Below are 18,775 nucleotides of genomic sequence, written 5' to 3' on the forward strand. Positions count from 1 at the left end.
GATTTTACTCTGACATATTTGATGAGATAAGGCTAAGCAACCACAACTTTTATTTCAGCATGTGTGAATCAATAACTGTTATGTCTGTTGTTTACTGGCTATGCCTCCTTTCACACTTACACACACACACACACACACACACAGATATAGGTGAAGTTACCTCGCTCTTCGTGCTGGCAGGAGTCCCATCCAGGCTTTGGTTGATGGCAAAGTTTAATATCTGTTTGCATCCACAAGCAGGTTGCTGTGCTGGAGGTCTAGCTGGCAATATAAACTGTACTTTGTATCTTCCCCGTGATGATAAACAGTCATTTGTTCGAACCACTATCACCGGACTTCCTAGTGACAACAAACTTTCTGTGAAAAATGGCTAGAGTGAATATTGTGTACCAGAATTTTTGTAAATGTAAAAATTATTGTTACATTTCAGTATTATATTGTATCTGTTTCAATTCAGTGCTATCTACCAGTGATATTCATAGCTGACAAGATTTGACGGTTTCTCTGACCTCTCTCAACATGGATTGCTTGGCTTTTACTTGAGGCTAATGGATAGTTGCCCAGGACCATGATATATTTCTGTGGGAATATTTTCATTGTCCCTGACAAATAAGATGTGGCTAATCTTATTTTTTTCAGTAGAATTAATGTAGCGTCTCACACACTGAACGCACTCGCAGTGGTGTTCTTTAAGAGATGAACCCACTGTTTTGCATAATGACAGTTTCTGTACCCAGAGCAAACAAAAATTAGAAATAGTTCAGGCTTTACATTATATCGGCAATACATCTGGTTTATCCGAAAAATGCAAGGATTGTGGGACCCCAGGGCAACATCACCAGGAGGATTAACTGCAATTAAAGTGTGTCCTTTGATCAGCTTCCCTTTATGACTAGTGGATCTGTTGCACTTTCGCCTGTTAGTACTCCCTGTATGTAAAGGCAATCTGCAGTGGTCTGTACTGTATACTAAACACACTGAATGTTAGCATGTAAGAACCCAACACAGGACACATTCCAACAACAAATGGCATACCACTTCTCTCAGCAGAGCAGGCTGCATGTGTTAAATAGGATAGTAATGCTTGCTGCCATTTGTTCACTCTCTTGGTGACTTGCTCGAGCAGTTGCTGTATCAAGGTCCAGTTGGGCTTCATTAGAATGATGATGGACATCAGGCTGTAACAATGACTGCATTGTTGAGTCACTCACTGAGATGTAATTCTAAATGTGGGACACAGTCTCTGTCTTCCTTACCTTTGTGTTTTTGACGAGGATACATCACTACAATCTCATGTCCCACTGTGTTAACATAAGAGATATAAACAGTTACTGTTGTCTTCTAAGTCTTCCTGCTCTCTGCAATATGACTGCTCCATTTCTCCTCACCAGTGTGTTGTCTGTAGTACGGTATGTCCTGTGCTATTGCAGTGAACCTGTTCACCAAACAACCCAGGCGTGCCGGTAAAGATAAGTCAGCCAGAAAAGAACAGCCAGCTGCAGACTAAGCTTTTGTCTTACTGCAGTTTTTTAAAATTTCCATACTATTACAGCTTTAGACAGACTAACACTGCCCTCACCAGTGGCTCGAGTCATACTAACACATCACCGTGCCAGCTCTGGTAAGCAGGGTTGGGATTATCTCTCTGACTTTCACCTTCAACAAATGTCCCAGGCTCAGCACTCGTACCTCTGCTGGCTGGCAGGCTCAGGCTGCTGAAATATGAACAGCCCACAGTTGCATTGACAGTTTTTTGGAGGGGGGGCTTGAATGTGTGTGTGTGTGTGTGTGTGTGTGTGTGTGTGTGTGTGTGTGTGTGTGTGTGTGTGTGTGTGTGTGTGAGAACACATGCACGTGCGTGTAGGAGGGGTCCCACACACTCTTTTGTTTTCCTGTGAAAGCTGAGAAGAAGGAATGTCTGCCTCCCAGCTGTCCTCTGGAGTGAGGGTGATAGAAGAGAGAAGGGGGAGCTCAGTGTTCGCTTCTGCTAACATCCTCCCATCTGTTACTCGAGGGCAGAAAGTGTGTGCATGTGTGTGTATGCTTGTATCTTAGGGGTTGAAGAGAGGGTCACACAATGGTGGTACTCCCCCCTGCCTTAACCCTCTTTGGCCTCTCATGCATATTTAACCCTTCAAATGCAAAGTTGTCTGTTGTGCTGTTTGGAGGCACGCTGCTTAAATCTGTCGCTGTGCCCCATCCCTAAGTGAGCGGGGACAATGGGGTGTAATGGCAGCACACGTGGCTTTCTAAATGCATTGCAACAGCAGGGTAGGAATGGGTGGGGAGAGGGACGATGTTTCTGTCTGTTTAGAGACTTCCTTCACCATGGATGTATGCAGCGAGTGTGTTTGTTTCTGTGTTGCAGCTGCAGGAAGAGATGTCACAAGTGGTCAGCTAAGTTCTCTGGATATGCTCTCATGGAGGCTCACAGCTCTTTGACTCGTCTTTTGAGGCGTATTTCCTGTTTACTGTAGAAATGACACCGCTGGCTTTGGCACCAGTAAACAATACAGACATCACTCGGCCTTTGTAGGAGTGTGTGGTGATGACCTGAGAGCCCACTGCTCTGTCTACCACTCAGATTCATCTCCTGTGCCCCTAACCATTCACACAACAGAGATAGGTTGTCTGTGAGTAAGACAAACCTGCTGTTTACAAAGGCGCCTTGGGACACATGCAACCTACACTTGCATAGTGAATAAACCATCTGCCTGTATGTGTGTGTACTTAGGCTTTTACATAAAGGTGCAGGCACCTCCCTCACATTTCCTCCTTGTTCTTCATCCTTTTCTTCATACTCCTCCTCCTCCACTCTTCCTCAGTCCCTCCACCATCCCTTAGAGGCACTGGAAATCAAACAAATAGCTTTTTGGAAAAATGGCTTTCATGGTTTGAGATTTTAGCTTTGTTCTGCATTCTTTCTGCCCCACAATAATACAAGTCCGCCTTTTTGTTCACATTTTAATTTCCCATAACCTTTCCCCTTGCTCAACAAAATGTGCTTTAGTTCTCTTTCCATCTTTCTCTTTGAGTCAGTGCCCAGCTGTTATGAGTGAACAGAATATGAAAGCAGATATTTCTTGGTGTGTGTGTGCGTTACTTCATGATGACCTCTCAGTTGCTCACAGTAGAACATGACACTGCTAGTATCGCTCACCCAGACAGTGAGAGTCCCATGTTACGGCCCTGTGTCATTCACCCGGGTCAGTGTACTGAGATGTGTCACGTCATACTGTGAAGCGTCTCTCACGGAAAACTAATCTGTGATGTTTGTGTATGTGTGAAAGAACGAAGGTGAAGCCAGGAATCTCACTTTCTACACACATATATTAACATCATATCACACTTTGCAGACGCACTATGACTCACCTAATAGTTTCTAGTTAGAGTCTACATTACCAGATAATATTTATAATAGTATAATAATAATTGAAGACAGATTAACATAATGTCTGAGGTTCACTAAACTTTGTGAATCTTCTCATTTTGTCTTTTATTACACTGTGCACCAATCTACTTTGAATTTTAGCTATTGATAGACTTCTATGTCCACGTTCCACGTGTCTTTAACAAAGAAAGAATGATTAGTTGTTACCCTTCAGGCATTACATGGTGAAGCCCCTGAGTATGTTAGTTATGTTCATATAGTAACCTGACGTGTCTTAGATCTGCCAACTACTATCTACTTGATGTTCCCAGAGCCTCACTTCAAACAAAAGGTGTTCGCTGTTCTAACTTAGGAGCAGTTTGCCTCAATTTAATTTTTAGTTTTTAAGGCTTTTTTTAAGCCTTTTCTGCTTCTGTCTGGAAAGGGCTCAGACAGATCACTAACTACAAACCTAAACCCCCCCACTCCATTAATGACTTCCGTCTGGCCAACGATCTGAATGAGTTCTACTGCCGCTTTGAAAGACAGTGGGACAAGCCTGACACTAACCTCCACATCAGAGCCACATCAGAACCCTCCTCCTCCCCTACCAAAGGAACGTCTCTCTCTATCCTGGAGAGAGATGTCAACAGGCTTTTTAAGAAGCAGAACCCCCGCAAAGCAGCCGGTCCTGACTCTGTCTCTCCATCATCCCTGAAGCACTGTGCTGATCAGCTGTCTCCAGTGTTCACGGACATCTTCAACACCTCACTGGAGACCTGCCACGTGCCAGCCTGCTTCAAATCCTCCACCATCATCCCTGTCCCCAAAAAACCAAGGCCCACAGGACTAAATGACTATAGACCCATTGCCCTGACCTCTGTGGTCATGAAATCATTTGAGCGTCTTGTCCTGTCCCATCTCAAATCCATCACTGACCCACTCCTGGACCCCCTGCAGTTCGCCTACAGAGCCAACAGGTCTGTAGACGACGCCGTCAACATGGCTCTCCACTTCATCCTCCAGCACCTGGACTCCTCAGGGACCTATGCCAGGATCCTGTTTGTGGACTTCAGCTCTGCCTTCAACACCATCATCCCGGCTCTGCTGCAGGACAAGCTCTCCCAGCTGAGCGTGCCTGACTCCGCCTGCAGGTGGATCACCGACTTCCTGTCTGACAGGAGGCAGCACGTGAAGCTAGGAAAGCACGTGTCTGACTCCCAGACCATCAGCACTGGATCCCCGCAAGGCTGCGTTCTTTCTCCTCTGCTCTTCTCCCTGTACACCAACACCTGCACCTCCAGCCATCAGTCTGTCAAGCTCCTGAAGTTTGCAGACGACACCACTCTCATTGGACTCATCTCTGATGGCGATGAGTCTGCCTACAGGTGGGAGACTGAGCGTCTGGTGACCTGGTGCAGGCAGAACAACCTAGAGCTAAACGCTCTGAAGACAGTGGAAATGATAGTGGACTTCAGGAAGAGCCCAGCCCCACCCACCCCCATCACCCTGTGTGACTCCCCCGTGGCTACCGTGGAGCATTTTCGCTTCTTGGGAACCACCATCACACAGGATCTCAAATGGGAGCTAAACATCAGCTCCCTCATCAAAAAAGCTCAGCAGAGGATGTATTTCCTGAGGCAATTGAAGAAGTTCAACCTGCCAAGGACTATGATGGTGAACTTCTACACCTCCATCATCGAGTCCATCCTCACCTCCTCCATCACCATCTGGTACGCTGCTGCCACGGAGAGGGACAATAACAGACTGCAGCGTATCATCCACTCTGCTGAGAAGGTGATTGGCTGCAATCTTCCGTCCCTCCAGGACCTGTACACCTCAAGGACTCTGAGGCGTGCAGGGAAGATTGTAGCTGACTCCTCCCACCCTGGACACAAACTCTTTGAGACACTCCCCTCTGGCAGGAGGCTGCGGTCCTTCAGGACCAAAACCTCTCGCCACAAAAATAGCTTCTTCCCATCTGCTATTAGCCTCATCAACAAGGCTAGAGAGCCCCACTGTTGCTGATCAATTGCACCAATCACCAGAAAAAATTCCTTGTATGTGAAAACATACTTGGCAATAAAACTGATTCTGATTCTGATTCTGATTCTGATTCTTTTTTAAGCTTCATGTTTTGTCTGTATTTTGTTGCTCTTGTGCATGTTGATAAAGCTTTATTTTAAGAAGGCAGTTAGTCTACATATCAATTACTCTACTCATTTATTTTTTTTAATGTATCAGGTACTTGTTTGGCCCACAATAGTTAAAAAAATTTTCAAATTTATTGTTTTGTCCAGCCTACAATCAAAAACCAGATTACTGTCATAGAACGTTTGTGAAGCTGGAAGCAGTAAATTATTTCTGTTTTTCTTTGAAAAATAGCAAAACAAATATAAAAATTGTTGCAGATAAATTTTACATCAGTTGACAGACTAATCATTTCAGTACTACTTTACTTTGTGCTTTTTTCATTGGTTGGTGGCATGGTACATGAGTATGATATAACTACTGTGTCTCTAGTTTGATTGCAGTTGGGGACCATGTCATGAGTTGTCTCCCCATCTTCCCATGTTTCCTGTCCTCAACTACACTGTCAGCTGTCTAATAAAGGCAAAAAGTACCAAAAAAAATACTCTGTCTCCTTCTCTTTTGAGAAACTATCCACCAAGAGCAGAAATGAATGGGGAGCCATCTTATTCTCTCTAGCACTATGACACCACAGCCTCTGCTGCACTGTACTGCACTCTAATAACAACAGCTTGGCTAAAAATCCCATGGATTAGCGTTAGACAGGGGAACGTGGCAAAAAACAAAAACACCCTCGTCCCAAAAATGACAGCAACATCATCAAAAACAACAACAGAGGACATTGGACAGCGGCCAACAATGGAACAAAAACATATTTACCAGGCCAAAGAGAGCATCATCATCCCCTCAGTCTTTAGCTTAATCCAACGCACAGCCCCCCTTAAGCATATATTCACACACACAAATTCCCCTGCTTCCCAACACACTTGAACGTGCGCGCGCACACACACAGTGGAAAACACACCCTCTTTTATGGCCTATTGTTCTATGGAGCAACCAAACAGCTGGATGCAGAAGTCATCAGTATCTGATCTGCTTGAGAGCGCTCGCAGCTTGTAATAGAGGATAATTAGAATTTTAATTTGCCTAGGCAAAGAGGGCTAAAACCCTTGTCTTCTCCCCCACTGGGGTTTTCCTCAATCCACCCCCCCTTCAATCTCTTAGCAGGCGAGTGCCACTGGTAACAGATGGGGAAAGGGAGATATTCACAGCCAGGCAGGCACTTCAGAGTAAGGCAGGGGATTTTAACGCCCCCCATGGCCCGAGTCTCCTCCAGCACAGCCTTAAGGCGCTGGGTGTTGGGATTAGCAATCATCCTCATGGCGGCTCTGTCCTGGCCCAGTCCTCCCACTTCAAGTGTTTCTCCAACCTTTTAGCAATTAAACCCTTTGATCAGCTTACAGTTGTGTGCCCAGAAGATTTCTAATAGTTTAACCTTTTTGTATGTCAATTTTAATTAATTCAATATGGCAAATGCCAAAGCTGAAGTAGGCTATTGAAAGCAAACATGGGATAATCTCTGATTTTAAACACAATGTACTGGACATTTCTGTAATTTTTGAATAATTTAAGTGCGTTTTTTCCACTCACAATTTCCACTAGTTTTCACTAGGCACTTGTGACTCTGTTTAAGTCGTTTAGACATTTCTGAAAAACCCGTTCTCTTGAGCAAACTCTTAACATCAGACCAGTGGGAGAACAGCTTGTGTTTAACTGTGACTCATTCCCTTCCTCATAAGTACAAAACATGGTGTGCTGAAATCCACTCTGGCATTGCTTCGTGCTTTAATCAGTTTTTTTTTCGTGTGTGTGTGTGTTTTTTTTTTTTTTCAAAGCCAGCATTCAATCTAGGCTGAGAGGGTGATGGAAAAGGGAGAGACAGCAAGGTTATATATCGTTACCACTCCACCGTCTCTAGATACTGAACCAGGCTTTCATTCTTTCCTTTAACAGAGTCTCTGTGTTAGTGCTAGCCCAGCCCACAGTGTGGTATGTACTGTAGCAGCTCGCTGCCTCCTCTTCCCATTGTTGTTGTACAGAGCCTCTCCCTAACACACGGAACTATCGGTCAACCTGCCAAGGCATGTCTCTTTTTGGCTTGTAATTGCTCTGGGCCACAGTGCTTCATGATGCTGACGTTTTTCTGCGCTCTCTTCCCCTCTCTCCCTTTCTCCCCTCCCCCTCTCTTTTTTTCTCTTCTGTTTATCGGATGATGAACACATTTTCCCGTCAGTATGTGTTTTTTCTGTTTCTTCAGTTACTCTTGTCACTTTTTTTTAAACATGACCTCAACCCTCAAAGTGTTTTTTTTTTTTCAGCTCAATTATTTGAATTATTTGAAGTTGAATATATTTATATATTTGTCTCACATTCTTGTTCTAAGTTAGGCACTGCCTTCTTTTGACAAGTATAATCCTGTGGAAGAGTGAGTTTGAGTTAAATTTCTTTACTTCTCTAAGTTTTTACAGCCACTTTTTGACACATTTATCTTTCCACATTTTTTCTTCATTTTCACTTTTTAAGCTGACATGGGTTTGAGTGCTATTCTCAAGGGATGTAGTGTGCAGTGAAAGTGTGTGTGTGTGTACATTTATGTATATCTAGTCTATATTCAAGGTCCATGTTGTTATTTGGGACTAATAAATCTGACAAAAAAGGCAGCAAATTACTTTTTCTGTGGATTGAATAACAGAATAGATACAGTATGTCTCAAAAGTTGTGATCTTCCACTTACTGTAATAAGGTACTTGGCCGTGTATGTTACAAGGCAGGTGAAGGCTTGTAAGTGCTTGTATGAGTGCAGTAAGTACTAATGACATTTGCAAAACTAGCTGGTTTGTACAAGTTACAAACTTTTCCTTGCATGTGAGGGAGCGCCTGGTCTGTTGGGCTTTTGAAATTTCAAGTTTCAAAAGTTTCAAAATTTACATTTTACTGGCTTCATGGTTTGTTTAAACTTCCCCACTCCAACCCACAGGTTTTTTTATCAATCATTAACAATGATAGGGGAGGCTGGTCATCCTTTCCCCACCCCTCAGTGGCTCTATGCGGCCCCTGGGGGACACCCCCCAGCTTGAAAATCACTGGTTTAGACTGACCTGACTTAAATGACGTCTGTGACCTGCTGATCTCTGTAAAAATTGACCCTTGATTGGGTGAAGCCTGACACTGTAACTGTTTCTTAGTGTTTCATCAACAAACCCCATGCCAATGCAGGGAGGCTCCTTGTAAACTGAACTTGTAAACTGAACAATAGAAACAAGAAGATGTGTCGAATATCTAGCTTGCCCTATTCTGTAGTTAAAATCTGCTTCCCACCTCGTTTTTATCACGTAGTGCATTTATATACAGTATGTAGTATAATCACTGTAGACTTATGGAGTTTTGTTACAGATGGGTTTTCAGGTACTGACATGGTCCAGTGTTTTAAATACATGGTAGACAGCATGATTAGAGAGTTTTTCATTAGTCTTTATTTAAGAATAACATAAATCGTTGCACTTAAATGTTCCCATTCTTTTGTGTTTGCTAATGCCTTAATCTCTGAGAAAATCCTGCAGATGAGAGAGCAGCTCAAAAGCTGAAGATGATGAAGCCCATTAACACTCATCAGTCCTCTACAGTTCTATTGACTCCATTGCAGAGCTCCACAAAAGATCATAACGGTGGCTGCTGGGAACAGGCTATTGTCCAAAACTGCACCCTAAGGCCTTTTTTGTCCCCTGCTGCCTCTCAGCCTGGGGTCGTCAATTCATCACCTTTACCACCTCCATTAGCACCATCTACTCCTCAGAGGGCTTTTAGTTGCACCGAAGCAGTTCAGTGAACAACTGCTCAGGTCATGGTGTCAAATGGCATCCTGAAATGTGGCTGTGCAGATTTTGTTTCTATGTGAGAGATCAAGAGTATGGATGTGTCCGGGGAAGAAATATTAGTAGTACTTGTTGTATCCTATTAAACAAACCTTCAGCTTGTGTTTGAGACATTAAGCCAGGCTGTTTGTCATGGCTAAATACTGGGTAATCCCAACAAATGCTCCTCCTTCTCTCTGCAGTGAGCTAATATCAGCTGATTTATCATTCTAGCTCTAATTTTGATTTTAATTGAAGTAATTGGTGTAATTGCGTTTGTGAACAGGAGATTCAACATGGAAGATTTTTTCAAAGGATGTTTGTTCTTCAGTCTCCTTACGAAAGATTAAGAAACGACTAACAATGTAGAGCTGAAATGGTAAATTGATTAACTGATAAGCCGATCCACAGAAAATTAATTGGCAAGTATTTTGATAATACATCTGTTTTAAGACGATCTTTAAGCAAAAATGGCAAACATTCAGTCATTAATTTAGTTTCTTAAATGGCTCTTTGTCTGACATCACTACAGTAGTTTCCCATCTATAGCTTCATAGTAGATCTATAAGAACTAGGTGGTAAATCCATGTTTTGTTCCACTTAGCAATTCTTCAGCACACACAGCAAATCTGCCTCCATCTGAATTCAATAACACACCCTTTGGTATTACATGACTTAGTCCTGGGAGTGTCTTTGTTTGTGGGTGTTGACTTTGTTTCTGTGTGTGTGTGTGTGTGTGTGTGTATGTGTGTGTGTGTGTGTGTGTGTGTGTGTGTGTGTGAATAGGCGCTCGCGCATTTGAGTGTTTGCATTTAATCTTGTGCTGCCACCTTAGAGTGGCGTTTCTCTCTGGTGATTAGAAGGTGTTAGAGGCACTGCTGTGGAAATACTCTCTTTCAATCTCTGAACAGACACGGAGGCAAGACAAAGTGGCTGTTTGCAATGTTGGTGTGTTTGTTTATGTCAAGCAAGTGATAAGGCACTGCAATAGACCATGGCTAATATGATTTTATAAATACTCAGACCCAGGATTAAATAATGAGCCATGTGTTCATTAGTGTTGATGGTATTATTAATGTTCTTTATTGTGGGGGTGTTTTAAACGTTCTAATGTTTGCGCCTTGTTACTGAGAAAAATCACTGCACATCATGTAATTCCATTTAACAAATCAGACAGATAAGATGTACAGATAAACACTGAAAAGCTTTCATTATTATGACAGATTTAATTTATATGTGATAGCCCACAGGGTTTTTAAGTGTTTAGAGTTAGTACTTAAAAATGTTCCACTGAGCCAAGCCCAAATTCTTGCAGAGCCACTTGTCTGCCAGATCAGTACTAATAAAACTGGGTTGTCACTATCTATGATTTCCACAGAACTTTGGTCAGTAATACTAAAATTGAAATCAGCCTCCTGCTGTTGTGTCTCAGTTTACACAGGTGTCGCAATGTTATGTCAGATTGTGGATTTAGATTCTCTACTCTTGCCAGACTGCAGCTCCAAATGTGCATGTGTATATTAACATTTGAGTGTGTGTGTTTGTGCTTGTGTGGACAGTGTTTGGAGCCGTGGGAGATCAGCACAAATTCAGATAATTTACTCTCTTTCCACAGTGAAACACACACTCACACACCAGAAGCAGGCCTGACATTGCAACATCATAGATGGAGCATGAGAAGGTGGATCAAAGCACAATTAACTTCAGGTCTTCTCCCTCATCCTGTCTTTATTGGCTGGCTTAGAGCCTCAAGTCTGTCATTAGAGCCAAGTAAACAAGCCTTGCTAAAGAACCAGTCTCACTGCCTGAGAGAGAGACCAATGTTGGTGTGAGAGGAATGCTGTCTAATGAGCAGAAGATAATCGAGAGTAATTAGATCTATATGAAGCTCCTTGTGACATTTTAATCCACTGTAGGCACTTGAGATATTCTCTGTACTTCACAGCATCGCTACCTAACTTGTCATGTTGATACAGTGCCTCTCTCTTGCCTGTATAAAATGCAGCCTAGTTTCAAGTAACAATACCTCTGAGCTTTAATTATCAGCTCAGCCTGTCAACTTGACAGTTTCCCTGTGAAAAGTAGTTTGACCCAATGGCAGGGGCCTTGCGAAGGAGACCAGCAGACATTTTGTGTCAGTGTAATGATAGAATAGCACAATATCCCAGCAGCCTCATGTTAATGTAAAATTTTAGAGTCACTGGGAAACTATCAGGGTTCTCTATCAGACTTTGATGGAGCCAGCCATAATAAACATTCTATTGGTGATCATAAATACTGGGTTTATTTGACATAATATTGGTACATAATTCTTCAAAAACTCAGACCACATGTGAGACAAATTGTCCTCGTTTCCCCAGCAGGCCTGTAATACATGGAAATCCCTGCATAAATTGAAAATTAAGATGCTACATATCCTGTCTGGAGGCAATCTCAACTCCACTAAGGTTACTTATAGACCTTATAATTACCTTGTTACCTTGCATTTTTAAAATATAGTTCAGATTGCCAGTGTGCCTGTTGGCCTGCAGCTGGTAGTTCCTTACATAAGCAGTCAGTGATCATGAGACCAGCCTAGAACCAAAGGATGAAGCTTCATATCTTACGTTTGTCCTGTTCACGAAGCAAAATCGGAAGGGTTTCTATCATTGAGGCCTTTAAGCAACCAACTAACTCTCTCTCTCTTCACTTGTTTCTGTGCGTTTAGGTTGTGCGCGGCCTCCAGGCGTGCAGCACGGAGATCTGCTGAACCAGACTGAAGCTAACCGAGGATCTTTTCTCCCGGGCACCCTACTGACCTACGGCTGTGAGCCAGGCTACACTGCAGATGGACCCACCACCATCATTTGTACCAGTTCTGGAGCCTGGTCGCATGAACCACCACGCTGCATCAGAAGTAATGGTGAGCACGATTCAATAAACAGAGGATATGAGCGACATAACTGAAAGTTCCCTGAAAACTTCTTTTACTTATTGTATTGGTTATTGTTATGGTCTGTTTTGCAGGTTTTTAAAATTGTCACTCTTGGCTGGTTATGCTTATCTGCAAGTCTAATTTGTCTGTCTGTCTGTCTGAGAAATAATAACTCCAGCCTATAGAAATCCCTTATGAAATCCTTATAATCCCTTATCCCTTAAGTTCAAGTACATGGGCTGATGAACATTCATTTTCTTTCTCACTTCCTAAAAACTCAGCTTCATGAGCTTCTGAGGTTGAGCATGCGCTCTAATGGGCATGACTGCATCAAAACTGAAATACCACATCAGTTCAATAGCACACAGTATCATAACACAAACAGTGAGGTTGTCCTTGAGAGCCAGCAGGGAACACTGGGAAATTTCAGCCAAATCTGAGCATTTATTAGACTGCAGGAATCAAACCCTGACCACAGGTAGAGATTACAGCCATTTTCTGTACACAAACAACAGCCACGATTGTTCAAAATCTCTATTGCTTCTTCTTCTTCCCAGTGTGTCCACCCCCCACTGAACCAGAGAATGGGGGCTACCGCTGCCACCCATCTCCCTGCCACCGCCTCACCCAGAAGACCGTCATCGAGTACTTCTGTGACGAGGGCTACGCTCTGAAGGGAGACTACAAGTTCCTCACCTGCCAGAACGGCGAGTGGGACGGTCCCATGCAAATTAGCTGCCGACTAACACAAGGTCCTTCACCTCAGCTTCAGTGTACTATGTCTTTGTTTGTACTCACACAGGAGATGTAGGATCAGAATCAGTGAACCACATTCTCACTTCATCCCTCTCTCTCTCTCTCTCTCTCCTTGTGTCCCTCAGACAAAGAGCCAACTTCTCCGCTGGGTATACCGGCTCTGTCTATTGTGGCGTCCACAGCAAGTTCTGTGGCACTCATCCTGCTTTTAGTGGTGTTGTTTGTTCTTGTACAGCCAAAACTCAAGTCCTTCCATCACAGCAGGTAAGATACACACACACGTAGCCACATTCTCAACCCAAATATATGTCAGATCCTCAACTTCACCACATCTGGATTGCAATTTTATGAATATTGTCAAATTAATTGATGATAACCCATGGGAACAGTACTGATGGAATTTGTAACCTCTGTCTGATGCCAGTGGTTATTAGCTGCCTTTTATGAAAACTAAAGAGAGATTCCAGCTTCTTACATCCCAGATCTTATTTTGGTTCCTCTGGTTTATCATGTCAATCAGTTCCATTATAACATTTCACTTTCATAACTGTAATCACTCACTCAGCATATTTTGCACAATCGTGTACTGTCTGTATGTCTACAATAGATTTGAAGCTTAAAAAACACGCACACACTTTGAGTTGCAGTATTGTGCATGGCACTCAAGCTGTTAAATGGCTAGTTTAGACTAATGCATTGTTTAATCGTCTCTTCCCTGACTTGGACAAAAAAAAAAAAAGTTGTCGATAGCCTGCCTGCTAAACCTCTCTGATCCTCTGCCCTCTTCTGTTGCTTGCATTAATGGACTCCATTGTAAAGTTGTTCCTGACACATCTACAGGTCACATGAATTAAATAGGTTATTAGTTTTTGGGTCAGATCCGTCAGCCTCCATGTTGCTCTGGATACATTTTGTTTTCTGTTTGACTTTAATCAAAAGCTTGAACATGTTGAAAATTTTTTTTTTATCAGCCTTCCACTCCTCAAACAATCTGCTGTTGCCAGGGAGCTTTTGTCTTGTTTGCTCTTGAAGAACACTGCCCTTTTTATACTTGGTGCTATAAAACTACCTCCCAGCATGTTACAAATGAACACAGAGATATTCATTGTCATTCTTTCCGTGGACACACCTATCATTTAGGAGTTTTGATTGAAACCAGCTATGTAAGGTTGTCCACATGAGATGGCAACTAGTTAAACAAGTTGGCATTTGTCAAATACCTGAGAGATGAAAGCAAATGTATGAAAAAGAAGTTAATCTCATCACAGTCACTAACCACCTCTGCTGTGGCCCTGTGATGAAAAGGCCAGAATGATTTGATCTAATGCTCATTGGCACTCTTGTTGATTGTGTAGTGGGCCTGAGGGCTTAGTGCAGCCTGCTATAAAGGGATTGTACAGTCAACACTAATCACCTCCACTCAGAGGTTCTGCTGCAGCACGCAACACACATGACTGCAATGTGCTTTTCAACCTCAGTCCAGTGTTGTGATCCACCTTGTCCACACTTGTCTTTCTGTCTGCCTCACTCTGTCTTTGTCCCTCTGTGCGTCAGGAGGGAGCAGGGAGTCTCAGGCCAGGCCAGTTCCATCATGGTGGAGGGCGTCCAGGTGACACTTCCCTCCTATGAAGAGGCTGTATACGGAAGCAGTGGACCCTGCAGTGCTTCTGGTCCTCCTCCCTCTTCACCACCTCCCCCGGCTCCTCCAGAGTCTCGAGTCCCCATCGTGCTCTCTGAGGGGCTTCCTCAGGGGGCCACAGGAGGCCAGGGCCCCAGAAGAACCCGCCACCACAGAGACTTAGACTTCTGTCTCCCATCCACTTCCTCCTCATCATCCTTCTCCTCTCGCCGTCATGCAGAAACGGTGCTGGTTCATCAGGCCCCCTCTTCCTCCTCCTCCTCCTCCTCCTCTTCATCATCATCATGGGCTAGAGAGCACCCTGGGGGTGCATGTGCAGGCCCCCTACCTCTCCGTAGAGACTCTGAGAGCAGCGACCAGAACAGTCTGCTTTCTGTCACCTCTACGGATGAATTTTCTGATGGTAAGAGGGAACAGTTTGTGTTGCACATACATAGAAGGAGACTCCATCTAATTCACATGTAAATAATGTCTTTGTTAAACTATTTTTAAATTGCCTGTAACAGATCTTTGGTATTTCTGCACTGCAGTGTCATGTCACTTACCTTGCCCACCTCAGTGCTTTGAGCAAATATCAGCTGGTTTAACAACAAGACACACAAACTCATTCAAACTTTTTCCTTTGTTGCCAAGGACTAGTGAAGACAAAAAACACCTGTCAAGAGTTATTTTATTGGCCAACAAAATCAATACTTTTTAATAGACATGTCACCCCACTCAGTGTGATTTATTGTATAGACTCAGGTACTGCTTGAGATGTTCAGTAAGAGAGCAGTCGTAATTAATTACACTCTCTATTGGATAAAGTTTTTAATTAAACATGAACTTACTCACCACATTCAAATAATTGAATAATTTCAGCTAAACATTGAAATTTTCCACGCATGTAGTGTTAAACAGTGTTTAGACAATAGTATTAGAAGTAGCCAATAAGGAGCCTGTCTAATACAGAACTGTGGCTCTTTTTTTATTGGCACTTTTGACGAAATTTGCAAACAGACAAAACGATCGACTGCAAATGACTAAAACATCCAAAATCAATTTACGCTGAAATGGTTCTGGTGATGGAATGGATTGCTATTTGAGAGGTATAAATAACGTGACTGTGTGGTGGGTAGAGCGCTGGCTGCACCAAGCTCTATAGCCTCTGCTCTATTCTAATGTGTCTGTTCTGTTTCACTGCAGATATTCCCCTGCTGAAGGAAGCATGAAGCTTGCCAGCCTGCTATCAGCATCAGCAGCAGAGCCTCTCTTTCACTATCTGTCACTGCTGACCAGGACTGACTGTGGCTGTCAACCTACTTCCCCCGACTCCCCTCAGCAGCCAGCAGAGAAAAGACTAGAACTATGCCCATTCCCTATTGCAACCTCTTGTACCATTGCTACCCATGCAGAGCAAAGCCAACAACCAACACTCACTGCATCATAAGCAGTGATGGAGCACCACTGGACCCAGCTGCTGGATCAAACTAGAGACAAGTCAGACAAATAAAGTGGTGCCAGCTCAACATAAATCCTGTAGATCCTATGTATATGAGTAAAACATGCATACTGAGTCAAGGTTGTGTATTATAGGCTATGTACTACCATACACTTGCCTCCTCCCAGGTGTAGTTCTCTTTCTCTATATTAACATCGCTCGCAATCAAGACACGTCGACTCTGTCTGGGATTACTGCGGATGAAAAAAATAAAAAATAACTTGTGATGTTCGCTCCTGATGCTGTGGCGCTCAGAAACAGAATCGTCTTCCCGCTGTACTTGAAAAGTTGTGAGTGACGGGCTGGGTTTTTATGGCCCTCTTTGTGAATGCTGCATGTTGTTTTTAGTTATTGCTGTCACAGCACAGTCCGAATGAAGCATGAAGCCTCCTCCATCTCTCTCTCTCTCTCTCTCTCTCTCTCTCTCTCTCTCTCTCTCTCTCTCTCTCTCTCTCTCTCTCTCTCTCTCTCTCTCTCTCTCTCTCTCTCTCTCTCTCTCTCTCTCTAGCTGTCTAGCTGTCTAGCTATCTGTGTATCCGGTTGGCGTCTAGCATATGGATTAGTGGGATTGCGAACCACTTCACAAGAGCTAAAAGCAGGGTGCAGCATTTTACAAAGCACCATATCACAGCTATAAAAATACCTGCTCCTTTCTTTTCTGTTGCCAGCTGTGCTCAGTATCTGAAAGGTGCTGCTTCTGTCGCATGAGTGGGACTGATTGGTGTTTTGGTTCCAGGACTGTGCTACACATCTTACTTGTATCAGGATGGGGAGACATGATGTCACATTCTGTCTGAAAGCTGAGGAGAGGCTTGTCTTTGAACATGGTGACCGGGCACACTTTAAAGTTGTTTGTGTTTCATTTTCTTCTCACTTATTTATTGTTTGGAGTGTGGTTCAGTCTGCTCTGAGTTGTTAAATCTGAGTCTATGTGTGTGTGTGTGCGTGTGTGTGTTGCGTGCCTGTATGTCTGCATCTTTGTGTGTCAGCTAGGCAAGAGAGGACATGTCCTCATATGGTAGGCCTCGATACGGCCATTTCCTGATTTGCCTCTCTTCAGATCAGAGGCTGGCTTCACAATGTCCCCTGTCTTTCACCATAGGAAAATATCCCTCCCAGCGTTGAATAAATCACATGAACAAACCAGCGTCACTTCAGGCAACGAGTCCACTACACAATGTGTGTATTATTCATGCACTCTCAAGCTAGATTATTTATCATTTTCTGCTGAATGGCTGGAAAACACAAGTCTCCTTAGAGGAACTGGCTCTCGCCCACTTCACACTGAACTGAAGAGTCTCCACTTTTGTGCATTATCGACACAACTGCAACTGGTTGCAGTGAAATGATGAAGTTTTGTTATATAGCACCCCACCCCCACCACACGCACTCACTCACAGATCTAATGCCAAGCGCAAAGTTAAGAGAGAATCATGCAGTTTCATCAGAAGTCATCCTCTGTTTTCATTGCCATTTGGAAAGCTTTGGTGGTTGAGCTGGTCACCGTGGAAACAGCATGACTCAGATGGATCCTGAGAATCACTTTTCAAGCTTAACTGCTTAGAAAAAAGACAACACGACGACCTGTCTGAATTTCTGTTGTCAGTTTTTATTTGGCATTTGTGGCTGTCCATCATTGTCAACGGCTACATTATTAATGCAAACAGAATGTTGCCTTAGACTTGTACATTTCTTTCTTTTTTTTTTTTTTTTTGATGTATAATCTTAAGCCTCCGCGTTGGTTGCTTTACAATATTGCAACATGTTCTGTTTTCCCAATGGCCTTACTCTGTTCTTTTCTATTCTATGCATAAAATTGTCTTTGTGTATTTATCAATGAGTTTACTTCTGTTGTGGACACGACTAAACGAATGTCCATCCTTCTCTGTCCTCCCCTTAGCTTTTCCAGCTACTGTGATTATGATGATGGTGAACCTATAAGCACCTATATTTCACTATTCCTTTGCTTCTCTTTTGCTACAAGGCATTAAAATATTATGGGATTGAAAAGAAAAAAACTGAAATTAACTTTGCATTCAGAAGCACTGTTGTACAGTGTTGCTTCCCTGAAAATAACAGGTTGAAAAAGTACACATCCTGATTCTTAGTTTCAACGCTTTCAGCTTTGGTTTTTTCTCTGTACATGGCAGTGGGTGTGAAGATAGTAATTTAATATTTGTATAAAGTTTAATTTAATTTTACAGTGTGTATATAACTTTCTAATTAAAGCTTTCTTTTGAATGTGGAAGATGATGTGTTGTTTATTTAAACTCATGTCAGACTGTTCTCTGTGTTGCTATGTAATTCAAACTGATATAAAGTGCACATTTCAGACTTAAAGTTAGGTCTATTGCAAATGTCAAAGACATTTCCAGTGACCATCAACCATGACAATGTTTATCCATTTGTAGTAGTCAAAAGAATGAGACCCGTTTTCCTTTGGATTAGATCCTGGAAGAGCTGAAGCATGGAAATCCTGCTTCTGTTCAGTATCAGCTTGAATGATTATACTAGCCTGGGTCCCAACACTGCAACCAGTGATCAAAATAATATTTAAAGCTACTTCTTGTGTGCCTAAGGTATATAGCAGACTTAGTAGATTCGTCACATTAGAGTAACTCTTTATACCCTTACCTGCTATGAGATCACTGTAAAACCTCTCAATAAAGTAAGC

The 18,775-nt window shown here is 42.9% G+C and overlaps 1 protein-coding gene across 1 annotated transcript in view; it reads left to right on the top strand.

Moving 5' to 3' along the window:
- susd6 (sushi domain containing 6) overlaps window positions 1–18,349 on the top strand; it is a 33,303-nt gene extending 14,954 nt beyond the window's left edge. Inside the window, exons 3-7 of the mRNA XM_071468066.1 lie at window positions 12,020–12,214; window positions 12,784–12,978; window positions 13,108–13,246; window positions 14,537–15,024; window positions 15,807–18,349. Of these exons, the coding sequence (XP_071324167.1) occupies window positions 12,020–12,214; window positions 12,784–12,978; window positions 13,108–13,246; window positions 14,537–15,024; window positions 15,807–15,832 (1,043 nt within the window). The 3' untranslated portion in view covers window positions 15,833–18,349. The remainder of the gene's footprint in view (window positions 1–12,019; window positions 12,215–12,783; window positions 12,979–13,107; window positions 13,247–14,536; window positions 15,025–15,806) is intronic.
- The last annotated feature ends 426 nt before the right edge of the window (window positions 18,350–18,775 follow it).

This window comes from Trachinotus anak, unplaced genomic scaffold (genome assembly GCF_046630095.1).
Source record: "Trachinotus anak isolate AG129_WGS33_773 ecotype Australia unplaced genomic scaffold, CSIRO_AGI_Tana_v1 ptg000031l, whole genome shotgun sequence".
In the NCBI taxonomy this organism is placed as follows: Eukaryota; Metazoa; Chordata; class Actinopteri; order Carangiformes; family Carangidae; genus Trachinotus; species Trachinotus anak.